Below are 27,053 nucleotides of genomic sequence, written 5' to 3'. Positions count from 1 at the left end.
CAGCCACGTCAGACATAGTTCCACACAAACATGCCCAGTATGTCTAAAGAGCTAAGTCTATAAATGAACAGAGTCTTTGCTGCCATAACCGTTCATGTAGAATCCAAACTCACCATTCATCCCGTCGCACTTGGAATTCCCAACATTGAAGCAGGAAGTTTTCATGTTGGTGGGAAGGACATTCCACCATTTATATTCAAACCCAAGCGCTGGCTCTGTTCCGGCCGGACACGACTTGCATTCTGCAGAAGGTGGGCGAGTATACAATAGCATTAGACTGAATCTGGACAGCTTTCTCTGTGCCAAGCACCTCTACCCTAAAATTACCAGACAGCCATGAGGGACAGATACTACGTTACCACCAATTCGCTTAGCAAATTTTCCCAAATGGATCTGGAAATTGTTTTCTAGACAGAGTACGGACTCACGTGTACAGATTTGATGGCTATGTTTGTACGTTGCTTCGTATTATGCCCACCTTGGTGAATGAGTGATTACCCATGGTTACTCAATAGGATAGGGTTATTTTTTTCAAAGAATAATTAAATATATTACTGTTAAAGAAGATGGACACACACACACACACACACACACACACACACACACACACACACACACTGCCAGTGAGACTGTTCTCATCATATGGGTGGGAGGTTAGTCACCATGGCCTCACATTCCCATTATCAATATTTCGCAATGCTTATTCATCTGAACGAAGTAAATGTGTCTCCTAAAGCCTTTCAAAGAAAGCCCTTGAGAACAACCTCACAAGTCTACCAGGAATGTTTTACTGAACGTGCAATTCATGATAGACACCCTACCCTTTGTTCCATCCGAAAACGTCCCGGGAGGACAGGGATGGCAAGAAGAAGAGCCATTGTTATAGAATCCTGGGTTGCAAGGGGGACAATCCTTCTTCTCTCCAGAAGGGGGCAGCCTAATAGCATCCGTGAGATCTTCCCTGCAGATTTTCGGCTCTATCCACTTGTACATTATCTGTGTCTGGGGGAAAAAATAAATAAAAGAAGAGCTTTTAAAATTAAAACTGAAAGCATATCCTGTAACATCTTTACAACAAAGATGCTAAATTGATCATCTAAAGAATTACAAACAGTGGAGAAGAGAAGAGGGAGCCGAGAGAACCGAAAACAGAGACAATGAGAGGAAAAAGAGGAAATATTCATTAAGAAAATATGGAGGAAAAAAGTAGGTAGGAAAATAATCATTATGTGTGCATGTGTGTGTAGGCATACATATGAACATATGAAAATGTCTTTCATAATTGCTATTCACCTTTTAATGAGAGCGAGAGAGAATGTGTGTGTGTGTGTGTGTGTGTGTGTGTGTGTGTGTGTGTGCGCGCGCGCGCGCACGTGCGTGTGTAGGCAGAGAAGGAGGGAGGGAATAGGAACCCTCAGGAGTTGGTTTTTCTTTCCATCTTGTGGGTCTGGGGAGGGTGGTGCTTCATGGTAAGTGGCTTTTTACAGGAGACATCTCTCAAGTGTCTCTGGGTTCTTTCTTTTTGGTTCTTTTTTTTTTTTTTTGGAGCTGGGGACCAGACATAGGCAAGCGCTCTACCCTGAGTAAATCCCAACCCCTCTAGGTTATTTTTTGACAAAGAGCTTCTCACTGAACGTAAAGCTTGCAGATTCAGTTATACTGACTAGTCTGTCAGTCCTAAGGGTCCTCCTGTCTTTTCTTCCCAGTTTTGGGAATACAGGAGTGGTCTACTACACTCAGTTTTCAATGTGAGTTCCAGACAACCAAGCTCATGTTCTCATGGCTGTGGCAAGCATTCTACCGAGTGAGCCAGCTCCCTGTTCTCTGGACACAACCATTACAGTGCAGTAGCTGTCAACTTACATCGTACGTACCCTTACAACACAGACAACATGCTTGTTAAAATGTAAGCAACTACCAAATGCTCACCTCTGAACACATACATATGAGTAACAAAACACAGACTGAGTATGTTATATGCAGAAATATGTACATATATACATTATACACATTTACATAAACAAATAATGAAAAAAAGAGGCCGTGAATTCAAAAGTGAGCAAGGAGAGGCATTTGAGAAGCTTTGGAGAGAGGAAAGGGGAGGGGGGAACATGTAATTAATTTATGATCTCAGAGATAAAAACAAACAAGTGTTGCCCTTGCGTCTGCTCACTTCCATGTGTAGCCAACGACTTCAAGACGGTGACTCTTGCTTGCTTACTGACTGGCGCCATGGCTCCCTTCCTTTACCCCAGCCACAGCCTTTCTTACCATGCTTTTCGCTGAGTTATAGTCAAAGAAAGGTGTAACTTTAAAAAAGAATGGATGAAACTTTATGTGCAACCCTAATCATTCGTAAGTATTAGTAGTTCCTGCGTCTCTTTCAATAATAAGAACTGTAGCTAAACTATACTTTCTAGAAGCCCCTATGGCCCTTTCCATGTGCTCTGAGCATCAGAACAATACACCCTCTGCTCTCCATGAGAGCCGTCAGTCACACCCCTTCTTGTTATCCTATTCTACACAAAACAATGCAAAAAAAAATTTTAAAAAAAGGTAACTCTGCTATACTCCAAAGGCTGACCCTGCTAAAATTAGTTATCCTCACTTAAAAAGCAGAATAGCAGGTTTATCTGTCCAAACTAAAATCGGCATGTAAACACTGATAGGGGGAGTATTCTAACACAAATACAACAATCAATATTGGAGCTACACGGAGGTTTGTAGAGCAGACAGTAACTGTTCCTTTCATCCAACAAACTTTTCAAAGTACTGTTTGTCCCTTAAAACAACTTCTGCAGTAGGGAGAAACCAGAGAACAGAAAACACAGGCAGTCCTCTACCTCTGCTTCTAGTCGGCAAGAATCATACATAGCAAGCCTTTAACGCCACTCCAGTGAATCCTCAAACATGCTTGTAGAAGATGCGCTGTGGTGAATGAAGAAGCATGCTAAGAAAATGGTCTAAACGTGGATGTCTCGTCAGAATGATAAATAGTGTTATTTTATTTTTACAGCTCTCTTTCCACATTCATGTTATGGTTCGTGTCATGATATGCTTTAATGCCCTACTTTCTCCCTCCGCCTCTGTGGCCATCTATAAAACAACGGCCACTCCAGCTAACTCCTCCTAAGTAGCTAAAAGCTTCGAATTAGATACTATATTCATAAAAGGCCCTCAACTCCCCGCTCAAGAAAGGCAGCATAAAATTCAAGAGAATCTAAACAAATAAGGAATCACAGGAGAGACATTGACTTCAAGTTTCCAGTTTAAGTTAACGAGTTAAAAGAAAAACAGATTTAAGATCCTGGTATATTCACTAATTTCCTGACTCACATTACTAAAAATGCATGAGCAGCTACGTTTTGGGAAATTTTGCTTCCTACACAAGAACCAAGATGCCATGTCAGAAAAGGATCTTCCCAGCCTCTTTGGGACAAATACATTATCATCTCCAGGTTCATAAACAAGGAAAGCGGGGTTTCCAGATTAAAGTCGGGCGTGCATGAGGAGGCCAGACATCAACCTAGGGCATCACTCTTTTGACTCCATCTACCTCCTTTTAATTTTAGCCCTGAAACAAGATCTCTCATAACTAAGCTAGGCTGCTGGCTGGCCAGCAAATTCTAGGGATCTGTCTTTCTGTCCCCATCCCTAGAATTCCAAACACATGCCACCAAGCCAGGCTTCTTACGTGGGTGTTGGAAACTGAACTCATGTCCTTTTCAAGGCAAGCACTTTACAGACAAAGCTATCTATCCAGCCCCAGATTAGAGCTATTAAACAACTTCTTCAAGAGCTGCAAACAGCACCACTAAAGAAGGGTCAGTCTGATGAGAATGAAAAACCATAAAACATGCAAAGAGATTTGAGAAGCCAAATATCCGGTTGCTTCCAATGTAAGCAAAGAAGATTTTTAGAAATTAAAATAGACCTTAAACATTTCAACATGGGGAAATCAAGTTACGACTCCTCCATGATCCATGCTTCCCTTACAAGCCTTTCTGCCATACACGACAAACTGCTTCTCTGTCTTTCTAACAGAGACATATGTTTCCTAGTGTAGCTGACAGGAAAAGACACTAATTAATATTAATGACGCTTAGAACCAGATGGCTTACAGTGCAGGTGAGACACCAACAACCAACTCATTCTGCAGAAAGTGAGATGCAAACACAAAACGGTTTGACAAAACCAAACCCCTCTCAACGGAGAGAAGTTGTACCAGAATAGCGTGAAGATTACAGAAGAGCGACCATGTTCACGTGGATCTCGATTAAACATATAAAAGAGGATCTCTGTGAGCTCAAGTCTAGTCTGCTCTACACAGAGTTCTAGGCCAGCCAAAGCTACGTGGTGAGATTTTGTCTTTAAGAACAACACTATTAACAACCAACTGGACCCCACAAAGCTCCCAAGGACTAAACCACCAAGTAAAAAATACACATGGAGTGGCCCATGGCTCCAGCTGCGTATGTAGCAGAGGATGGCCTTATCTGGCATGAATGGGAGGGCAGGTCCTTGGTCCTGTGAAGGCTCGATGCCCCAGAATACAGCTAGGGTGGTGAGTCAAGAGTGGGTGGGTGGGTTGGGGGGAGCACCCTCATAGAAGCAGAGGAATGAGTGTAGGATGGGGGTTTGTGGAGGGGAAGCTGGGAAGGGTGATAACATTTGAAATGTAAATAAATAAAATAACCAATAAAAATTTTTAAAAAGAAATGCACTGAACTTATGAAACATGGGTACATCATTTTCTTCTACACCAAGAGCCTGTTCAGAGATTCTCTGACTTATCTGAAAAACACACATTTCATGTATATGCATGCATCTGGCAAGTGTATGCTGTGTATGTATGTGTGTGTGTTCTAAATTATATTTAAATATCGATGGCCTGGGTTCTATTAGGCCATGTCAGCCAGACATTGTTAAACGGATCACTGGCATTATACTCATTAATATACTAAATCTCTCAGAGATGTTGCAGGTATGGTTTTAGCATATTTTTGTCTTGTTCGGATACAATGCATTAATAGATCTCATTTATTCATTCTGCAGTAATACTGAGTTAGTCATCATTACATAGAATAGGCTACATTTACTTTTACCAGTAAGTAAGGCAAGTTTAGCTAAGACAGATCTATTTTAAGGTATTACAGTCGATACTTTCTATTCCATTGTAGTGGCGCCTCTCTACGTGCATGTTCTAAATTAAAGCAGCCTCGCGTGGCATTATCATGGGGTCGCTGACAGCCTTACTCTACAGCCTTTCAGTAGTAAATGCTGTTCATTTGGGTTAGCATTCTTATTAAAAATAATAGTGGTGTTTCTTACTAAAAATCCCACGAATCACTTTAAATTAGTATATACTTACTTTAACTCAACTCAAAATTCCTTCAAAGTTGTTAAAGGCAAAAAGGAAGCTTCACATTTACATAAATACAGAAAGTACAGAACAGCGCTCACAGATAACAAAACTAGGAAAGGAAAATAGCATTTGCTCATATCTCCAAAAACTAAATGCCCCATCTCAGGCTGCAAACACATCCGAAGGACACTTAAAGCAGACTCTACCCTCAGCTTCTCGCTGGCAGGGCCGGAACCGGCTGATTCTTTGAGACAATGATGGGTTCACTGCCAAGTTTATCTGTGCATTTTCCCCCAGCCGTGCATGTGGTAATTACTCTGTGTTTTCTAAACTTGATTACACAGAAGTCTACCATAACTGAATCAGCCTGTGCCCACACAGCTTCTCTGATAAGACCCGAGTTTCTCACAGGTCAACACAAGCTACAAGGCATCTTCATCCTGTGAGCTGTGGTACGTATTTCAAGCTTTCTTCTTCTGGATCATTTGTCCTCTGGGAAAAAATGGATTTTGTTTAAAAAAAGCGATCTGAAATAATACATTTATTTTTTAAAAAGATAGTAATAATGTGTTATGTGGCGTTCATCACAGAAAAAAAAAAAAAAAAAAAAAAAAGCTCAGCTAGAAACCTTACTTTGAGTATCTTAGGTCTTCCCAAAGAAGTTTCATGAGGTAGAGAGTAATATCAACCCATTTTAAAGATGAAAAATGGGGGCGAATGTGAAATGTTTTTATGAAACTAAAACCCTCTCAGAGAAGTTTACCAAAATACCATAAAGATTACCAAAGAGCTACATACAGTGTCCAGAGAACTAATTCCGAGGTAAAAGCAAAGGCAGTTTGCAGCACCTAACTCTTAGATTTCCTCTGTACTGTCTACACATACCAGTTACAAACCAGGGTGTGCTCAGGCCGGGAAGAGAGTTTGAGCAACACAGGCTGAGTTAGACACTACTCATACTACCTTTCCTTCTTCATCACAGGGGGTATGGATCTGGAAATAGTCTTTGGTAGTACAGGGTGGGCGATCCACACACTCGCTGGCTCCTTCCTCTGTAACATACACAAAACAACACTTCAGAAATGGACCAATCCCTTTGCGACCATAAGAAAAACAGGAATATCAAAACACAAAAGCAAGCTAACATGTTAGAAAAAAAAATCACTGTGCTGGAGTAATTCGAGTAGAACTAGCCAAGCCTTAAGCAAATAAAGGTTTGTATTTTCATTCTCTCTGGAAGGAGGATAACAATGTTTCTAGGACACATCTGCTTCATGATGACTTTTCCAGATGATATTAGATTCCTCCTATCTTGTCAATGATCACTGAAAATCTGGAACAAACTAAAACTTTCTAAGTACAAGGCTACAGCCTTTATGGTAACAAACTGTGTGAAATTAAAAAGTTGGCTAGACTGATACAAACACCAGTCATCAATGGAGTAAGGAAAATCATAAAGGGAGAAAGTCGTGCAGAGAAGGACATGGGGATGTCGTTCATTTGTCCTCAATTCAACATGCATTCACTTCATCCCATCGGTGTGTGATCCACCATTGCTGCCACACTCATTCAACCGTGTGGAATGCACCTGGCCAACAATTAATGTGGAAAGAGAGGAATAAAACATATCAATTAGCCTTACCTGAAAACTGGGAGTCCTCCTTACACCTGATGCATTCTTTAGCACCCTTCTCAGAATAGGTGTTCCTGGGGCACATTTGGCAGTTGAATGAGCCTGGTTTGTTGCTGAAAGTGCCTGGCTTACATGGAAAGCACTCCGAGGTGTATGCCACTCCTGTACGAAAAGGAAAACAGGGCTTGGAGAAGGGAACCCAGTACAATGAGCACATCAGCACCCATTTGCTGCTTCTGCAGAGAAGACAGAAATAGCAATGGTAATTTGAGCCTACAATCTTTATTTACTTGGAACAAGGGAAAATTGATGGTGTGCAAGCAAGTAAGAATGGCCCTAGAAATGGCTATTGGTTTGAAATTCCAGCTTGGTCCAGCAGATGTCCCAGTGACTAATGAGTGAACATCTTGGGAGCAAGCATATGGGTTCCAGGAAAACATACCAAACTCTAATAAAGAAGAATTGCTGCTGTGACTAGATAGAGTCTACTTGAGAATGAGCCACGACAGGGTTTATTAGTGGCTCAGCTGGGCCAAGAGTGACCCATCTGGCTCAGAAAGGCACAAGAGGTTTAGGAAACAGCCAGACTCTTATTATTTTTATGGATATAGTAATGATCAGATTAACCAGTATAATTTACATATCTCTAATGAGTAATGGGCTCTCGTAAACAAGTCCACTTTCATTTTATTTAAAAAAAAAAAACCACCAAAGATTGCCATTTATTGTGTTTACTGCTTTACAGCTATTAGGTAATTCTGTTTGAGGGCAGAAGGACAGAGAAAACTGATTAATCAATTTGTTGGACATAAAACTAAGGTCTTTAGACATGCATGATATCTGATATCTGTCTTTATTATGAATACTTAGGTCAGTTAAACCAACACGCTAACAAATATGTCAACAATAAAATTGGACGAGTGAGTCCTGAGGCACATAGCTATGAAATACCTTCAATGGTGATATTTTTTACTAGCACAGGCTTGACTGCCTTAGAACCCATAAGGATGCCTGTCGTCCTCCAGTACAGAATATTTGTGCCTGATTTCAGCATTACCTGCAGAGGGAAACACAGGACGCTTAGGTCAGACGAGATATTTCTAACCACGGCCTTATAAACCTCTTCCAATCCCTTATATGAACACCATTAAAATAGAATGGACAAATTTAAATACTCTTCATTTCAGCCTGAGCTTTAATGAAGTCAGACAATCCATACTAATATACTAAGAAAGAAGCGAAGTCAAAACAAAAGATAAACTTGGTTTTAAACTTTAAAGCTGTAGCTTATAGCCAGAGGGCTTCATCAGAAGGGGTAAAATGAATTTTCATTCAATCATAAAATTTAACAGTAATGCTATTCTTACTGTAGATCTCTGAGCTGGAGAGAAAGAAAGGGGGGGGTAGAGAAAGGAAGGGGGGGAGGGAAGCAGGCAGGCAGGCAGGCACCATAACGTGGTCCCTAAAGATCTGTGTGCTGGAAGGCTGGGCCACAGTGTGGCAGTAGTGAACTTTTGTGAGGTGGGACTGAAGGGAGATCCTGGAGACCATTGCCTTAGAAATGGCTAATGCTGCTCCCATGCAGTGAGGAATGCCTGCAATTAAAGAGAAAGCCTGGATCTCCACTGGTCTGCCTTTCTGTTTCACCACGTGAGCCTCTTGTACGCACTCCCACCATCACCACCTTCACCAGAGCTGGGAAGACATGTGTGTGTGATTCTAAACGCCCCAAACTGAATTGAATAGGCCCTTTACATTTAGAAAATATCCAACCTTGGGTATTTTATTCAATGATAGAAAATGGCCTGCCATAGCTCCGTGGCTCCTTAAAACCATTCAGTGAGCCACAGTGTGAGGGGAACAAGAGAAAAGGCACTTTTTATGGGTAATGTGATTTAACTCTGGCATGAGAAGCTAAGTGATACTAGCATTTGCTTCCTTTGCCACTGGGGCATTTCCAACATATAAATCAAATGAATTTTCTAATACGTTTCTTGCTGATGCCGGTGACTAACCCAAAATTAGGCCTTTGCTTTTTCATTCGATACCTTTATTCTTCTACACACCCTGGCTGAAAAATTAAAGCTCCACAACATAAAAATCTGCTCGACTACGTGACCCTGGCAGAGATGTGGAGGACTAATGCGTTCCATCCATCCTCTTGAGTTCCTTCTATAAAGGTAAGAACGCCCACTGGCTGCCACAGCCCCACCCACTGGGCGTTGAGGTGAACGGACCTCAAGAAGTACTAGTATCACTTTCAAGCACAGAGACGAAAAATCCTCTGGAAAGTCTGCATTGTGTAGACTCAAGGATGAGGCATTTGTACAATCACCAAGATTGGCATGATAGTCGGTTATTTAAAGAGAACTCAGGTTTCACACTGGAGGCTCCATCTAGGCCCTTTCCTGCTTTCATCTTATCTGATACAGGAAGACTGTTCTTACTTCTGAAATGAAAGAAAGAGCAGGCACAAAGACACTAAACAAGCCATCGACACAAACACAGCTCTCACTCAGAGCCATGGTTTAAAACCCTGCCTCACTCTAATGTCACAAATAACACGAGATGTATTAAAACACGTCGTCTGAGCCTCCTGGACTCGAGCATTGAAAGAGACATGCTGGGCAGAAGTGAAAATTATACTACGTGACCGAAGAGAATGGAATTTTTACCAACAGGTAGCAAACGTATAGAAAGTAGGTTGAGATTCCAAAAGTGGGACTATTTTGTGACAATCATATCTATCCAATGTTAGACCCTTCAAAAGGCCCAAAATGTAAACCTGAAAAAAAATCTCTTCCTAATAGCACTGCAGAAAACAAGGAATAAAGTTAATTCATGATCTAACCAATGATCAGAGGAGCTAGACTATCTCATGTGGCTGGTGTATTTGTAAACTTTCAAACTCAAGCTTTGTAACATTTTATACCGGTTTTACCTGGCTTTCTACATCACCGAGTACCATTGAGATGAGAATGAGATAGGAAAGGGGGAAACAGAAAAATAAGCCAGAAATTTAAATGTCAGTCAGAGAAACACAAAGGCAGTTTCTTCACTAAACGAAGCTTACCTAACGTAACCCACCATGTTGTGCATTTTATTTTCATAGACTGGATGTTTATACATAGTTGTGGAATGGAAGGGAAAGAATGGAGTTGTCGAAGAAGAAAGACACAGAAAGGGACTTACGGAGTGGGAGCCCCATTCTCCGTTGTCTGTGAGCTTCACCCACTTGTCTGTGGTGGCATCCATCTCCTGGCACTGGTCATTCTGAATCTGTGAATCAAACAAAAGGGGCTCAGTAAACCTTGTGGGATAATAGCTTTCATTCATGTCTGTCCATGCACATGCTGCAAGGACACCCTTCAAACCCTTTTAAACAACAAAGTAATCTCCCACAAGCAAACCCCTGGAGGCTGCGTTAAGGACATTAAGGAGAGTGGGAATAATTACCACTGGAAAATCACTACAAACCCTCCGCCCAACTTGCCCAAATGTTCTAATAACTCACATTCACATGCAAGTTCGAGCTTAAAAGCAAAGTTGATTTTACTTAAGTTCTTCTCTTTTTGAGATTTTCATACATGAGTGTACTATATTGAAATCATTTCCACCCCTCCTTCTTCCCCTGAAAGCCCCTCCAACACATCCCCACCCACTTTGGGAATCTTGACCTCTTCTTTCATATTTATTATACACATAAAAACACGTACAGAGTCCACAGTACTACTCACATGGACACGTGTTTAAGGATGAATATTTGCAATTTGGTGACCTATTAGAGGTTACACCCTGGAGAAAACTGATTCTTCCTCACTCCGCAGTCACTGACAGCATGAAGATTTTCATCTAGGGGTGGGGTTTTGCGAGCTTCTTCCTTTCCTCACTGGCATGTTGACCAGGGTGGTCATTATCAGTTCTATTTGGCAACCATAGTGTTAAGGCTCGATTGGTGAAACTTCTGTCATGTCTAGATGTCACTAACTCACAGCAGGTGTCTGAAATTTGGGCTCTTGAAATCTTTTTGTTTCATTTTCTGCCATGTTCCCTGAGTCTTAGGATTGGGAGTTGTATTGTCAACTAGGGATGAGCAACCCCTGGTAACTCATTCTCTGATCTATCACCAGTGGTTGATCTCTGTGTTAACCTCCATCTGTTGCAAAAAGAAACTTCTTTCCTGAGGAGTGAGGGCTGCATTTATTTGCAAATGTCATTGATGGCAGTAAAAATTTTCAATTAGCAAATAAAGTCTGCTCTGGTTGTTAGTTTCCCAGGATGTAATCTAAATGTGTAGATAAGTGGTTACGGACAAAATCTAATTCCTAACCTTTTGTAATGGAGTAAATATTAATCATTTACCATGCTAATTAATATGATTAGAGATAATACATTTCACATTAAACCTTATAGCAGCTTTATTAGTAATCGCCACAAACTGAAAACATCTGATATGCCCCTCAACCAAAGAATGGATACAGAAAATGTGGTTCATTTACACAACGGAAAATACTCAGCTATTAAGAGGGAGGGCATCGTGAATTTTGCAGATAAATGGATGGAACTAGAAAATATCATCTTTAATAACTCAGACCTAAAATAACAGGCATGATATGCACTCTCTTATAAGTGGACATTAGCCATAAAGTACAGGATACACACACTATACTTCACAGACCCAAAGAAGCTAAACAAGAAGGGAGGCCCAAGTGAGGATGCTTGAGTCTCACTTAGACAGCAAATAAAATAGTCATAGAAGGCAGATGGAGAGAGGGAACAGGGTAGGAGTGGGGGTGGGGAGGAGAATGGGATCAAATATGGGAAATCGGTGGCTGGGGGGGCGGGGGGATAGGGGGATAGGGAGCATCTCCAGGGCATGCCAGAGATGGGAAAGGCTCCCAGGAATCTTTGTGGTAACTTTAGGTGAGACTCCTAGCAGTGGGGTTACGGAGCCTGAAGTGGCTACTTTCTGTAGACAGGCAGGACCCTCAGTAGAGAGATAAGGACAGCAACTTCCCAACAAAAAAAAATTCAACACAAAATATATCCTGTCTAAAAGGAATGCAGGGACAGAGATAAAGTAGGGACTGAGGGAATGACCAACCAATATCTGGCCCAACTTGAGACCCATCCCATAGGCAACCCCTTACATTATTAATGATATTCTATTGTTTGTAGACAGGAGCCTAACATAACTGTGCTCTGACAGGCTATACTGACTGAAACAGAGACCCACAGCCAAACAGTGACTGGAGTTTGGGGAGTCTTGTAGAAGAGTTGGGGGAATTGATTGGGAAACCTGGGGATAGAAACACTACAGGAAGACCAGCAGAGTCAACTAACCTGGACCATTAAGGGCTCTCAGAGACTGAACCATCAACCACAGAAAATATACTGGCTGGACCTAGGCCCCCCACACATATGTAGAAGATGTGCATCTCCATCTTCACGTAGGTCCTCCAACAACTGGAGTGATGACTGTCCCTAAATCTGTTGCCTGCCTATGGACCCCATTGCGCCAACTGTGCTGCCTCAGTGGGAGAAGATGTGCCTAACCTGCAGAAACTTGATGTATCAGGGTTGGGGGATAAGCAGGAGGGGCCTCTACCCTCTCACAGGATGAAGGAATGGGGGAGAAACCATGTGATGGGGTACCAGGAGGAAAGCAGAGATCAGGATGTAAAGTGGATGAATAAATAATGAAAAAGACATCTTGAACTCTGCGTAATGCTTCAAAAATGCACAGAGGTTAGGATACTACTTTCTCAGGTAAATAGATAAGTGTGGAGATAGCTAAAAGGCAGGCCATGGTGCTGGTATAGCAATACAGTCAGCAGCAGGATGGAGGCGGACATTATCACATGGGCTTACCAGCGGTCAAATCTATCTTTCTCTTTTGTAGATTGTTCTGGATGCCTTCCTTATTTTCCTGTCACAAAGCTTAGAGTGTTTTCACTAAATGAGCTTTCTAAAGACGTATTAACTAGAAAGCAGTCCCACTGGTGATCCAAATATCAAGAGACTATCCAATTAATAGTTTCTTTAAATGAATGTGTGCCCTGTTTCTTCTCTGACCATCATGACCACTGTGACACCAGTGTTAAGCCATTTCATAGAAGTGACGGGCTCTGAATATACCTTTTGTGGACAGCAAATACACATGCTAGAGGCTTTTTTACACACCAAAGCAGGTATCATGTGATCGTGACAATCCCCTCCACTGTGAAGAAGTGAAATCTATTACTCATTTTGAAACAAGTTAAAGTGTATCATGAACCAATAACTCCTCTAGGTTTCAGCTTCATCGTTTTTAAAAGAAACAACTGTCTCTTTTGCTGAGGTAAAGTCACACTGAGTGTCAAACTCAGCACTTCATTACTTCACATAATACACTATATTTATTTTCTCCGTCCGCCTATATCTTTCTTTTCTTCAAACACTTCTTTTTCATCACTGATTAATGATGACTGAGGAGTGTTCACCTGAGTCAATCACAACCTATAAACATGCAATAGGAAGGACCAGCATGAGCTTGCCACCCCTGTCAGACTCTAAACCAAAGGACATAGGCATTACTGACAGGAAGTAATGGAGTGCCATGCCCTAAAAGCACCTTTATTGATTGTTCTCAGGGGACTTGTTGGGAAATAAAAAGAGCTGCCTATTCACAACAATTAGACCCTTGTCTCACTTCCTGAGTTTATTCATTTTCTGCAACACTGCTGAAATGTCCCAAGAAATACTCATTCATTCTCACAAGCTTTTTTTTTCTTTTTTGCAAACCTGATATATTTTAAAAAGAAAATCTGTCTAAACGTTGTTTAAAAGTCTAAAACATCAAAGGATATCCATACTAGAAGCTCCTCAAGGGGCTTTACCAAACAATTCACCTCACAGAAGGGAGCAGTGAGGGCCGGAAACTTAGTCTACCTGCTCAAGAGGATACAGCTAATAATTACATAGTTATAACCAGAGCCAGAATCGCTTTACTTCAAAGGAAAGTGTAATGGGAAATATTTTTTACCATCGAACTTCTGATATAGAAACTACAATTACTGATTTAGAAATACTTATCACCTAGAGCAATAGAAATTTCTTTTAAAATTGTTAGTATATTCTTTTCTTAAGAGCTGGGTCACAGAAATACATTTTTTTTTCTCATTGATGACAAAGCAAACATTGTGCTTGGTGTAAGTCCATCTGAAAACGTTTTCTCAAGAACTAAAGTCACTGTCATAGTAAATATTACTAGATCAGATACAGCTTCAATCCGTTCAATAACCTCTGCAGTTATTCTGTTAGTATACAACTATATCTTAGATTCCGTAATTCTACTTAAGCTCATGATGGGCATATCAAGTATTTCATCCAAGGAGTCCTTTCGAAAGTCCAAAAGTCACAGAATCAGAAAATACAGCCATTTCTATTTTTTAAATAACTTTGAATAAACAATTATAGTGAGCTAGAAAATATTTACTGACTTACTGCAAGAAAATATTTAGGCAAAATCAAAATATTTTAATATAATTTTAACATAATAGAAACTGTTATTATGACTCAATGGGTAATGTACTTGCTATGTAATCATGACAAGGACATGCATAGATCCCCAGCATGTGTAAAATGTGGCTGTGGTGGTACCCAGCTCTGATCTAGCACTGGCAGACCAGAGAAAGACCAGATGCCCAGAGCTAGCTGGCCAGCCAGTACTGCCCAATCCGTGAGCTCAGCCACAATGAGACACTCTGTTTCACAAAAGTAAAATGGCAATGACAGACGAGAACTCCCAGCATCAACCTCTGTCCTCCCCACATACACATACATGTTCTTCCATCTATAGACACACCTATGGACATGCAAACATTGCTATCCCTCTACATACACAACGCATAGAAAAACAATAGCCTCTGTGGCCAACAAAGAATAAATGAGTGTTGGAAAAATTATTTGTGATGTACAGTCTAAGCCAAATAGCCACCGAGGAACACAACCAGAAGTGAAACAAGCCAACGTCATTCCACAAGAAAACTGTGAAAAGGGAAGAAAGATTGACTTAAACACTAAGTACCACTAGGGGCGGGGCTTCCTTTCAACATTGAAAGATGCAATTAACGCCCTCCAAAAAGTTCAAGGGCATAAAGTAGAATGGACTGGGGGGGGGGAGTAGAAACAACTATATGAATGTTCCTTAAAAATCGAATTCTAGAATATGAAAAGCCTTACAAAGAACTCAAAGAAGATGTTGTTGTCCACGTACTGGTACTCAAAGAAGACGTAGCCCGACTTCTTAAGGTGTACAGCGTAGATCAGAGACACAGTGCAGTCATCACGGTTAGACTCTATATAGTTCCCACGAGGAAGCCAAGAAGAGCTGTGAAAACAGAAACAAACGTTTTGTGTACAAGCTCAGAAACCTCTTCTAGCCACACCCCTCCCACAGAGTGACTTAATCAGGAGTAGATTCCACGGGCTAAACGAAGTGGGTAACACGAGCTTTACCAGAATTCAACGGTTCAACTCCACCATTGAGAAGTTCCTTTTGTACTTAATTTACATTAGTTTTTACTTTAATTAAAATGATTACAACATTTCTCCTGTTCCTTTCCTCCCTCCAACTCTTCCTATGTTGTTCCCTTCCAGCCCCTCCCATGTACACTTCCTTAATCTTTATCAATTGCCCTCAGAACAATAACAACACCAATAGACATGGAAGGGGTTCATGTACAAGAAACTACAGTTAACTAACTACTACTGAGAGAAGGAGACCTAGGCTTCTCCAGGGATGAACCCCTAACTGGTTATCCACTACTAAGTAGTCAGCCGTGAAATCATACACATACGAGAAAGAATTATTTACATAGTTATATGTATATGTGTGTATACAGAAATATATATATATACAGTAACTATATAAAAAGGTTTATTTTATAGCATAAGACATATTAAATCTTTGTAAGGCTATATGATCAATTTGGTAGAAATTTTATGTTTTGTTCACCAAAACCAAAATCACTAATGTTAAGATTCATAGCTTCAAGTAGAGTTACTCTTTCAAACAACATCTGAGTTTGACTTATAGACACACACATACACACACACACACACACACACACACACACACACACACACACACACACACACACACACACAAAGCTATATTATAGCTGGCCTCTTAAACTGTTGAAGTCATTTGATAGAAGCCAAAGTCTTCTCAACCACTGAGTTAATGATGGATCTCCTGAAGCATCCTAAGAGTTTCTTGAGAGCAATGGCTGTATCAAGCAGAACACTGGTGTGTGTCAGGGTTCACAGCATTCTTCACACTATCTGACAGAGGTACCAAAAAAGGTGCTAATGTGCATTGCTGTTCTAAATATAACAATCTATAAGATGAAACCCTGCCTACAGGACAATCAGAATCTACACTCTAATCGACAGTCTTCAAAACCTAGGGTTAGCTAAGAGATCCTAACACGACAAATCAAGCAGGGCAGGGAAAAGCACAACAAAAAAACTATGATAAATAACACTTTTTCAAATTTTAAATTTCAAATTATCAAACATCATTAAGACAATAAAAAAGTCAAAAGCCACAGACCTGAAGGAGATATTATAAACACACGCATATGTATATATGACATACAGTAAATAGTGCATAGATATACACATATAAGTTTTGTGTCCATAATGTATAAAGGATTTCTTGGGCTCAGTAATTAAATCATCACTATGACCCAATTGATTAAAAATAAATAAAGAGAATGTAATTCCAGATGGGTGGGGAGCAGAAGAATACAATACTCAACCGAAATCTGTTTTAAGAAAATTATTATACTAAAGAAGCTATATTGTAAAAGGGCCGCTTCTCATGGATCATTCTTGAGGAATGAACTAGTTTAACTAGAAAAGAACTGTGAGCATTCAAGTTCAGCAAAACAGGGACCTGGTGCCCCATCCCAGGTTGCCAGAGCCTTACTCTAAGGTACCGTAGGCAAGCCTGTTGCTGTGCTCTGCCAAGTCCACACTGAAATGAACTTTCAGTCTAAGAGGACTGCATTGGCAGTGGCTCTGTCATGGCTACTTTTGTTTGTCAGCTCGATTAGACTTGAGAATGGCCTGGAGCATGTCTTCGGGAGTGTCTGTGCAAGTTTTACGGGAGACTGTTCAAGAACTAGGCTTTTTTGACTTAATAAATCCATGAATGGATTCCAATCCCGAGTAGACCGTTGAGAGTTATCCCAGGTAGGGAGGGTTGGAAGGTAGACCATGTAGTGCATGTTCACTTAGCAGACCATGGTAGAGCTTGATCACTTAGGGCATGTTCTTGGGAGTGCTAGGTTGCCCTGGCTCCTATAGTTAACGATCTGTTCTGCTTGCGGTTTGCTGAGTGTTGTTCCCGCCCCCAGCCTTCACAGTGAGGACTAAGACCCTTAGCAAAACAAGTCTTTGCTCCCTTTGCTTGTTCCTAAGTATCTTTTCAAGAAAAATAATGAACACAGTCTGGACACTGTGTAGAGTCTAGGGAGCTGAGGCCTGGGAAGGGCTTACTCCATTTCTCACTAAACATTTCTCTCTTCACACATGCTAGCCTGGTACCTTCATTTGGCCTGTGGTTTGAAGATATATGGAGTCCTCACCAGATGTCAACACTACACTCTTGGGCCTGCAAAATTAAACTAAATAAATCTCATTACAAACTCTTCAGTCTCAGGTGTCATAAAAATTCGTAGACTAAGAAACACACACACAGACACGCACACACACACCCACACACATGCACACACACACACACACACATGCACACACGCATGCACCTCATTCGCTAAAGAGAAAATAAATTATTGCCATTCAGCTGAGAGAACAGGAGAAGACTAGAGGAAAGGAAGGATATTGTGAAGCCTAGAAACACATATCAGCTAAATAATGATGAAGACTTTGGGTGCCGGAGGAAGGATTCTTGTCAGAAAGCAGCCAGAGCTTATCTACTTTCTACTTCAGGTTTGATTTTCCTAAACACAGCAACATTACAGGAAATGATGCATAGTCAATGCACAGAACAGAAGGGAGTGCCAGCATCTCACAAAAATACAATAAATCTTTTTTTCCCCAAGAGAATTTAATACTCCTCCAATGCTGTCATATGCAAAGCCAGTGATCACTTAGCAGTTAAGCAAAGGACCTTACTATCTTGGGTCCTTAACCCACTCTCTCCCAGGAAATAATCAAGGTCTAAATGAAGGTCAAGCATTTAAAAAAAGTAAAAAGAAAGTATGATATTTTTCCTTGAAAAATTAAAGATTAGTAGAAATACTACTGCCTAAGTTTGATTATAAACATAAGATAATGAACTAATTTTCTAATAGCTCTATTGCATTCTGCACATGTTATTTATTATATTGCGAGGCCAATTATTTTCTCATTAAAAATTTAGCTATGTTCTTTGTAATGACTGTCCAAAAAAAATACCATTCTATGAAGATATCTCTGAGCCTTAGGACAGGGCTTGTGTAAGAATCATATCCACGGAGGTTGATCTTCCAGTGATCAATTGTTCTCTGAGGGGTGAGGGCTAAACTATCTGGGGATATAAACATAAGTATTTAAAATATAGTTAGAAATTATACTGGCTTAGGAAAGTGGCAGTAATAGGTTCTCATCTAGGGACCATGATCTCATCAAACATGAATAGTCCCTACTGCTCATTACTAGTTACTAGTTAAATCGTGCCATTTACAATGAGGCATGAATTCCCTTCTATTGAGCAGGGTCTGAGCCCAATTAGACAGTTATTGGCTACCTGCCAATATAAGGGCCACTATTATATTCTTGGACTAGCTTACCATGCAAGTCATTGTAGTTCATAGGTTTTACAGCTGGGTAAGGCTATTGATTGTTTTCCTTTACTGGCAGCCTCCACAGTGCCTTCGGATGCTATGAAAGCTTGGCCTCTTCCAGCTCAAACGTGCGTGGTGTCTTCAGCAACTGAATCTAAATTTCAAGTTCTGAGAGGCAGCCAAGGGCAATAATAATAGATTGCTCTTCGGCCTACAATAATAATAATGATATAATATAAAAATAAAATAATAAAATATAATAGTCCAAATTTGACGGGGAAAGGTCACTTAGACTCCCCTGACCAAAAGTAAAAAATAAAATGAAAATAAAACGTATAGGGAAGTTTCCCATGCATGGGTTTTTATGAGATATAGAGGGCTCTTTGGAGAGATTATAATCCAAGTGATGTAACTTCACTAAGTGTGTGTGTGTGTGTGTGTGTGTGTGTGTGTGTGTGTTTTAAGTAAAGATTTATTACTGAAGAGGAAGCGAAAAGATTGTAAGAGCCAGAGGGCCAGGACGTCTGCTACACAGTAGCATCTTCAATACATGAAAGGTAAGCTGCACCCATGAGATCTCGACAATATGGCTGCCTATACAATATCTGCACCATGGCAACAGGAGTTAACATGACAATGTGGATGGAAGAAATCTCTCAAGGCCCTATTTCTAGAAATTAATGGCTGCTCAAAGAAAGAAAGCCATTCTTTCTCAAGGATGAGCCCCTATTAGACTATCCAATCCCAAATGGTCAGTCCTCCACACACACACGTCTTAACAATGCTCAATGAACTCAGCAGCATATGTGTATATGATTTGATAGGTCTGTAATAATAATTAAAGAACAAGATGACATGAATGAAAGGGTTGGAAGGACACAGGTGGAATTAGAGGGAGGATAGGGTATGGAAATTATGTAAATATAGAATTTCTTTATTAAATCCTCACCCCCCCCAAAAAAAAACCCTAAAACCCCTTCCCTGAACTCATCTAAAATCCTCCTCAGAACTAAACCTATCCTCAACTTTGTCTAGAGAAGAACGACTACACCTTTGTCAAGTGTCCAAGTCCAAAGGTTCCTTTGGGGTCTTACTTGTTACAGCCATCTGGCCTGCTGTCAGAAGGGCCCACCACAGTGTCCATGAATGTTGCAACGTTGGAAAATCCTGCCGGCAACTCATCCCATTCATCAAATTTGATGCCACTGCCCAGGGAGTAGGTGCCTTCGACACACTTACTGCATACCTGGTTCTTCATTTCTAGATACTCTCCAGAAGCACAGGAGAAAGCTGGAAAGCAGAAGAGAAAACCATCATCACTGGTGTCTCCCATTAACTGTCTCTCCTTCACGCTGTCAGCATAGTTATTTTTATAAAACTCTGACCACATCGGACCCTAAAGAAATCTTTCCAATTACTGCTTTTTTTGCACTATACATTTCTTCCTCAATGTATTTCATGCTACTTACCCACTGATCAAAACAAAATGCAAATTACTCCTCTCTTCTTCTACTGCCTCTTTTCTTTCCAGAGATGTTGGACAAATGGCCTTCCCTATCTGGACAGCACTAGTTCCTATGTAAAAATCACCATCTTCATGGCAGATTACCCCACCCCACTCATCCAAGGTAGTCATCCATGCCACATACTCTGTGGTCTAACAGTCCACTCTTCACAGCATACACTAAAGTACACAAAGAGACTACTAGTGAAGGGAAGTGCTGCTTCCCCACAGAAACAAGGGTCATTATTTTGGGATTCCTAGTTGTACTTAGCATGTGCTAAGCCCAAATGAGATGCTGACGAACAGAGTAAAGACCATATCAGAGAGTAGTGCAGTAGCTAAGCAACATATCCCCACGCTGAAGCCTTTCAAACATCTTCCACCTTTGCAATACCCCCAGTGGCAACCTGGCCACTTATACCAACCCCGTCCTTGTCCAATGCCAAGTTCTCTGCCGTTTTAGGAGTTGGATTAAGCCAGTAAGTAGTCTGCTGCTAAGCTATGATTCATTAAACAAACACAAATCAATGTTTCCAAAGTACATGGCCCCGTGCGGGGGTAGAATTAGAGCTTGAGCCTGGAAAGAGACTACCTAATCCCTTAATCAGGGCATTAAAGAAATAAGAACAAAATAAAATGTCCAAATTAGCTGATGAGAGGAAATCCCCCAGCCAACGAAGCAGCAAAGCCTCACAGGGAGGCGCCGTCCTCTTTTAATACAGTGGAGGACTTAATCAGAAATAAAAACAAGCTGTCTTTGAAAAAACCTAATTAAAGAATTAGAGCTCAAACCCACACACTCATCCACCTACTCACGCACTGAGGTAATATAATGGTTCTCTTTAGAAAAGCTTAACAATGCCGCTCAGTGAACTTTTTACATTCAAATCAATATCCTGAAACCAGTAAAACAGAATATCAGCAAAGGTCAGGCAGAGAATAGTGCATGTCAACTGTGAGATCAAAATTATTCTAGAGACAAGGAAGGAAGACTGTCTTGGAGCAAGGATATTGTATTTCTTCTTGATCTTGTGGCACTAGATGTACTAATGGTCTCTCCAAGTGTTCTGTTTCTGTGATAGCCACCGCAGTAGCTGCCTCACAGGGTTAAGTAAAATGAAACTCAACCCAAGGTAGTAAGCATGACTACACTGTCACACCACACATGCTCATCACAGGCTGCTAGTTTTAGGGAGTGGAGTTATGGAAAACAATTTTAATTTCAATGAGTTGGAATCATCCAGTAAACTCAGAGGCTAACAACAGTCCTCTAACATGACAACGAATGTCAGCCACCACAAAGTAACATGAAAAATTATCGTGGAAGACAGCTTACTCTGAAATCAAAAGTCGACCTTTTCAATTGATTATCAATTAATAAAGATGTTTTATTTCACCTTACAGTGCATAATTCATCAAGAATGGAAGTTAGGGGAGGAACCCAAGGCAGGACCATGATGGCAAGAACTGGAGCAGAGACCGTGGAGGGGTGCTGTCCACAGGATTGCTCTCCATGCTGCTCTCAGTTTGCTTTGTTCTGGAACCCAGGACCGCCAGCCCAGGGATGGCACCACCCACAGTTGGCTGAATTTTTCTACACCAATCAATAATTTAAAAAAAAAAACTGTCCTGTAGGCATGCCTACAATCCAATCCGATGGAAGTAATTTTTTATTTGAAGTTTCCTCTTCCCAGATGACCCTAGCTTGTTCCAAGTTAACAAAAAGCTAACTAGTTCATTAGGCCTGCAAATTATTGTGAAAGCGCTAAGTATATGGATTTGAGGGTTATGAATAAATTATACAAAAAGAGCCCATAAATCATGAATATTGACTGTATTTGCAATAAACTCATGAAGGAAGAAGCTATTATGTGCATAAACCAAGTAAGAAAACTGAGCCACAGTATATTTAAATACTCAGATTAACCAACTACCCAGTCACACACAGCAAAAACACTATTCAGTCTAGCTTATTTGGTTCTAAAAGTACTACCTTACTTTAAAGAAACTGCAAGTCATACAGTGGCAGTGACCCAAGAGAAACAATTCTAACTAATTCAATACCATCTTTCCCCCCACCATTCATTCCCTGTCAGCTTTATACAATGCTCACCTGTACCATAAAATAATTTCCCACTCTCATATGTTTCAGAGTATTTCATATATTAACCCTAAAACATGTATTTGAGAAATACTTTAGCAAGCTCCTAACTTCTATAAGTCTAATAACTGTGTTTATGAATGGAAGATAAAAGTAATATCTGCCTCAAAAAATTATGGGAATAGGGAAATGGAGCATTGTTCAATATGCCTGGCATATGTTGCAAATAATTTGTTGGACACTACTCATATCAGAAACCTGCAAATAATAATACTGCCACTAGGCTGATGATATCTTGTCTCTACAGAATAACTATGCAGTCTAAGTTCAATGGATGTATGACCTTGACAGGAAAGCTAAAATGATCTAAAGTGTTTCATCTTTTAATCATTTGTTTCTATACAGAGTGTCTTTTATTTTCATCCTAGCAGGCACATGTCAAAGGAGGAACTACACATTCTGATTAAAATCTAATTAATTTCATGAGATTATATTGAGGGTTAGCAACACCTACCTCTGCTAGCACTCATTGCATTTGCTTTCCTGATACTCTCAGAGCATCATTCATTTTCTCTTTCAACACTGGTCTTGGCACTCAGGCTTTAATTGGACTCTGTATCACACAAGGTCAGTGATAGCATTCTTTGTTATTTTTGTTTTGTTTATTTGTCTGTTATTATACCAGGATTATTTAATTAGGCAGGGTGGTGGAAATTTTTCTAGATATAAGGTGCTCTATGGTTTGATTATATTTTATTTTAATTAATTGGTCATTTCTAAAGTTAAAGATGAGCTTTTGCGACAACCTTGAAATCCTACAATAACTGAATCAAATTGACAATTAGCAAATTCTAGAGTTTTGGAAGAAGGAATATGTTAATTTTCACTGCTTGGGCAAAATATCTAAACAAAACAAATTAAAGAAGCTTGGATTAATTTTGGCTCACTTTCACAGGTTTTGGTCCATCACAGTAGGGAGAGCATAGCAGAACAGATTTCATCACATCTTGTTGGCCAATAAGAAAGAGAATGCGTAGAGTTGCTGCTGGGTGGCAGGCTATGAAATGGTACTACCCACATTAGGGATATGTCTTCTCCTTTCCCTCAATTCTCTTTGGAAATATCATCAGCTACACCCAGAACTGCTCCTGGCTGATCTGCTAGGAACGTCTGAATTCAATCCCACTGAGAAGAACAAAAAGCAGGGGAGTGGGTGGAGGAGAGGAAAGACAGAAACAGACAGGGCCATTGACAGGCACAAAGACTCAGAGATACAGGCAGAGAGATCAACAGACAGATAGACAGACAGAGACAGAGACAGAGACAGAGAGGTAGAGACATTCTTGTCTAAGGTTGCCACTATTTAATAGTGGCCTTGGTCTGGGATTTCAGAGTGCTTTACCACAGCAGCAACAAGAAGAACAATATTAAACTCAACCTCCTAAAGTCCACGCTTGCCCAGAAGGTGATTCACTCACTCACTCACCATTCTTTCCTTGGCTTCCGCTTCTGCTTTCTAGACATCTGTTTCTACAACAGTGACTCTGAGGGGGCCCAAACACATGTGCAAAGAACCAGATATGGAAAACACTCTATTGGTCTGTTACCAAAGGACAAAGCTATGGGAAGCTTTCTTGGCCCTGCAAGTTTCTATTTTCTTACATTCCATTGGAAACATCACATCCTCTTCCTCTTCCTAAGTCTTCTTAAGGAGAATCAATAAAAGACTGTGAAAACTGACGTCTCTGTGGAAAATAGACTGTGATATTAAAAAGTCAAGATGTTACATTGATTATGCAAGTAAAATGTGCCAAGAAACAGTTATTAAATTGAATTGTTTATAAGCTGACTATCCTCTGTGATTTACATCCATCAATAAAAGTCTATTTTTAATCTTTTATTACAGAGACTCTTGGTTTTAGTTTTTTCTCCATCGAGAGACCTTGTGTTTTAAAAGACTATGACTATAAATTACATGTATTCATAAATCATTTATTTTTGCTATTTTCGTTCCAATTATTGCATTACTAAAATATGTTTTCTGGACCATAAAAAGCAGTAATGGTAGCCATAAAAGAATTTTTTGATTTGCTTGTTTACTGGGATGTTGACAATACAGTGGGACTATGTCATCTTATTATAGGTATCACAATAACAAGCTTAATTTAAGCAGCAGCAAGTTCTTTTTAGTATTTAGCATTTGGCAGACAAAAATTAGGCACCAGGGATATGGTAGCAAATAAGAAGACAGGATTAATTCTGTCTCTACGCTTACAAAGCTGCTACAACAGCCTGGTCTTCCTCAAAATCAGTTATAGCTACATCTCATTCGTCTGAGCTTAAATTCATAAAAAGCCCATCTCATCTAAACATATATAATTATATATTTGTGGAGAAATGTTAAATCTCAAATCAAGAAGCATTGGCGTAATGACTGTTCTCCAATTGATTCATCTCGTTTAGTAAAATACATTCTATCACAGCCATAGTCATCAGTTTTCCTGTAAAAGGAGACCTTTGCAACTGTTAATAATAGTCACAATGGTAGATAAAGGGCTGAAGAAGGGACATTGTGACTAGTTACAGGGCCTGCTTCCATCTCTAATTTAACCAACTGATTACGGTCATCAAATAATCAATACTTAGTTGTATCCTAGGCTTGTGATCATAAGGCTCCTACGGAAGTGGGAAGAAGAAGAGGTATCTGGGAGAAAATGAACTGCGTTCTCAACCCCTGCCTCTCCCTGACCTCGGAACCAGCAATGAGGGGGGCACTTCCATACTCTCCCTTTCAGATTGTATCTGTGCAATTTCTAAGCAGAAAAAATAATATTCTCTCTCTCTCTCTCTCTCTCTCTCTCTCTCTCTCTCTCTCTCTCTCTCTCTCTCTCTCTCTCTCTCCTGCAAAAAATGAGAAGGAAACCAAGTTATCACATTGAAACAGGCTATTTCCTGCTATCTCTCTGATTCACAGGAGACCATCTTCTCTTGACTTAAAGGGAAAGCGTGTCCCTCTTAACTAATGACAGTCCACTTACCTTAAGAAGACATTTTCCTCCAAGGAGGGCTGGCAGTGAACTGTCAATTGCCTGTCATGTTCGATCTAAAGCAGGACGGGAATCAGAGAAGACAACTTATCCAGATTCTGTGAATAGAATCTGTTGCCGAAGAAAAACTGCACAGAAAGCATCAACAAGCTGTTTTAGAGCTCCGCTATAATCTCTAAGTTATTGTTTTTAAGGCCTGATTTCATTACATGTAAAAATGAATCTGTGATAATCAATCCTCTTCTATCAGGATGGTTAAAGGACTTTGGAGATCTTTTGTGGCTGTTCCACGAGCCTTCAAATCTGTACCTGCATAGCACTGTCCACCTCTTTGAACATCTTAATAGGCACTCACAGCAGATGCTATCCAACGGAATCTGTCTCCCGCGTCACAAGTGTAAAGCTCTTGGGACCATGATGCAGGAAGAGTTTACTACAGTGAAACAAAGAAAGCCACTGCTTCCACTTAAAGCAGAAAGGACAGCACTAGGAAAAGTTTTGCCCTGGAAATCCGAAGACGTGAATTCTAGGTCTAGCATGGCCACAAAGCTACTTGAAGTGATGTGTGCAGTTACCATGCAAGCAGAGGCCACATATGTCTAAATGATCAGACCTGGACTTTCAAAGTCAAATCCTACCAACAATGATATCTAACTTCCTGTTAAGAGAACATGTGGACCACACAGATGGAATTTCTAAGATTGTAGTTGTAAACGCCTTAGAGAATAAAAATGTTCACCTCCCACTGTACAAAATAAAAATTAGCCAAGAGACCCACAAAGGTACATTAATAAAACCAATTCTAGCTGACCTCTCAACTGCCATTCTAAGGAATATTAGTAAAGTATTGCCTCTCCTATCTAAACACTGATTCTCACAACACATCTCCTCCATAAACATCCTCATATGGTCGTCGGGCAGAAGTCCTGAATACAAAACCTATCAACCAGGGAAACCGAGCAATGTAAAACAACAGACAATCCTCATTAAAATGACAGAATACCTAGGAAGATTCCATTCTTTTCAGGGTAAGCAAAGGTAGTTTTCATCTTTAAAAGACAATGAAAAACACAAATGTATTTGTACTGCTGTGGTTTGCTGACATCGATATTTTATCAGGAAGGGGACAAGTCTCAGTTCATTGAGAACAAGATGACCTAAGGTTCAGAAGAGAAAGAGACAGAAAAGGAGAGAGAGGGGGAGGAGGAGGGAGGAGAGGGAGGGAAGGAAACAAGCAATAACGGCAAAGGTTACCAGAAGAAATAGTGTAGAGGACTTGGTGACTCAACAAAGGAGGCAAAGCAACACATCTATGAAATTGTTTTTCTCAGCTCTGGTTATGCCCCCAACACTCTACTCTTAGCACTTCTGTCCTTAGAAATACCCGTCATCTTCTCCCTCCTGAGAGTCTCTCCAACCTTACTGTAGTTTTGAGAGCTAAATTCCCTCTCCCTTCCTTGGGAAACCTTTTATTCAGATAAGCTCCCTTAACCACAGCCCCATCAAACATGACCATTGCCATAGACCTGTCTCTGGCTGTTTGCATTTTTTAAAATCTCATCTCTTAAG

At 40.3% G+C, this 27,053-nt stretch overlaps 1 protein-coding gene across 1 annotated transcript in view; it reads right to left on the bottom strand.

The window, feature by feature from the left end:
- Positions 1–27,053, bottom strand: part of Elapor2 (endosome-lysosome associated apoptosis and autophagy regulator family member 2) — a 182,051-nt gene that overhangs the window by 55,405 nt on the left and 99,593 nt on the right. Inside the window, exons 3-10 of the mRNA XM_032907046.1 lie at positions 19,927–20,122; positions 15,222–15,369; positions 10,191–10,277; positions 7,950–8,055; positions 7,008–7,160; positions 6,329–6,417; positions 822–1,002; positions 114–242 (exon numbers count right to left, since the gene is read on the bottom strand). Coding sequence (XP_032762937.1) covers positions 114–242; positions 822–1,002; positions 6,329–6,417; positions 7,008–7,160; positions 7,950–8,055; positions 10,191–10,277; positions 15,222–15,369; positions 19,927–20,122 — 1,089 coding nt within the window. The remainder of the gene's footprint in view (positions 1–113; positions 243–821; positions 1,003–6,328; positions 6,418–7,007; positions 7,161–7,949; positions 8,056–10,190; positions 10,278–15,221; positions 15,370–19,926; positions 20,123–27,053) is intronic.

The sequence above is a fragment of the Rattus rattus genome, chromosome 6 (assembly GCF_011064425.1).
Source record: "Rattus rattus isolate New Zealand chromosome 6, Rrattus_CSIRO_v1, whole genome shotgun sequence".
NCBI lineage: Eukaryota > Metazoa > Chordata > Mammalia > Rodentia > Muridae > Rattus > Rattus rattus.
This window is presented reverse-complemented; position numbering and strand designations above follow the sequence as displayed.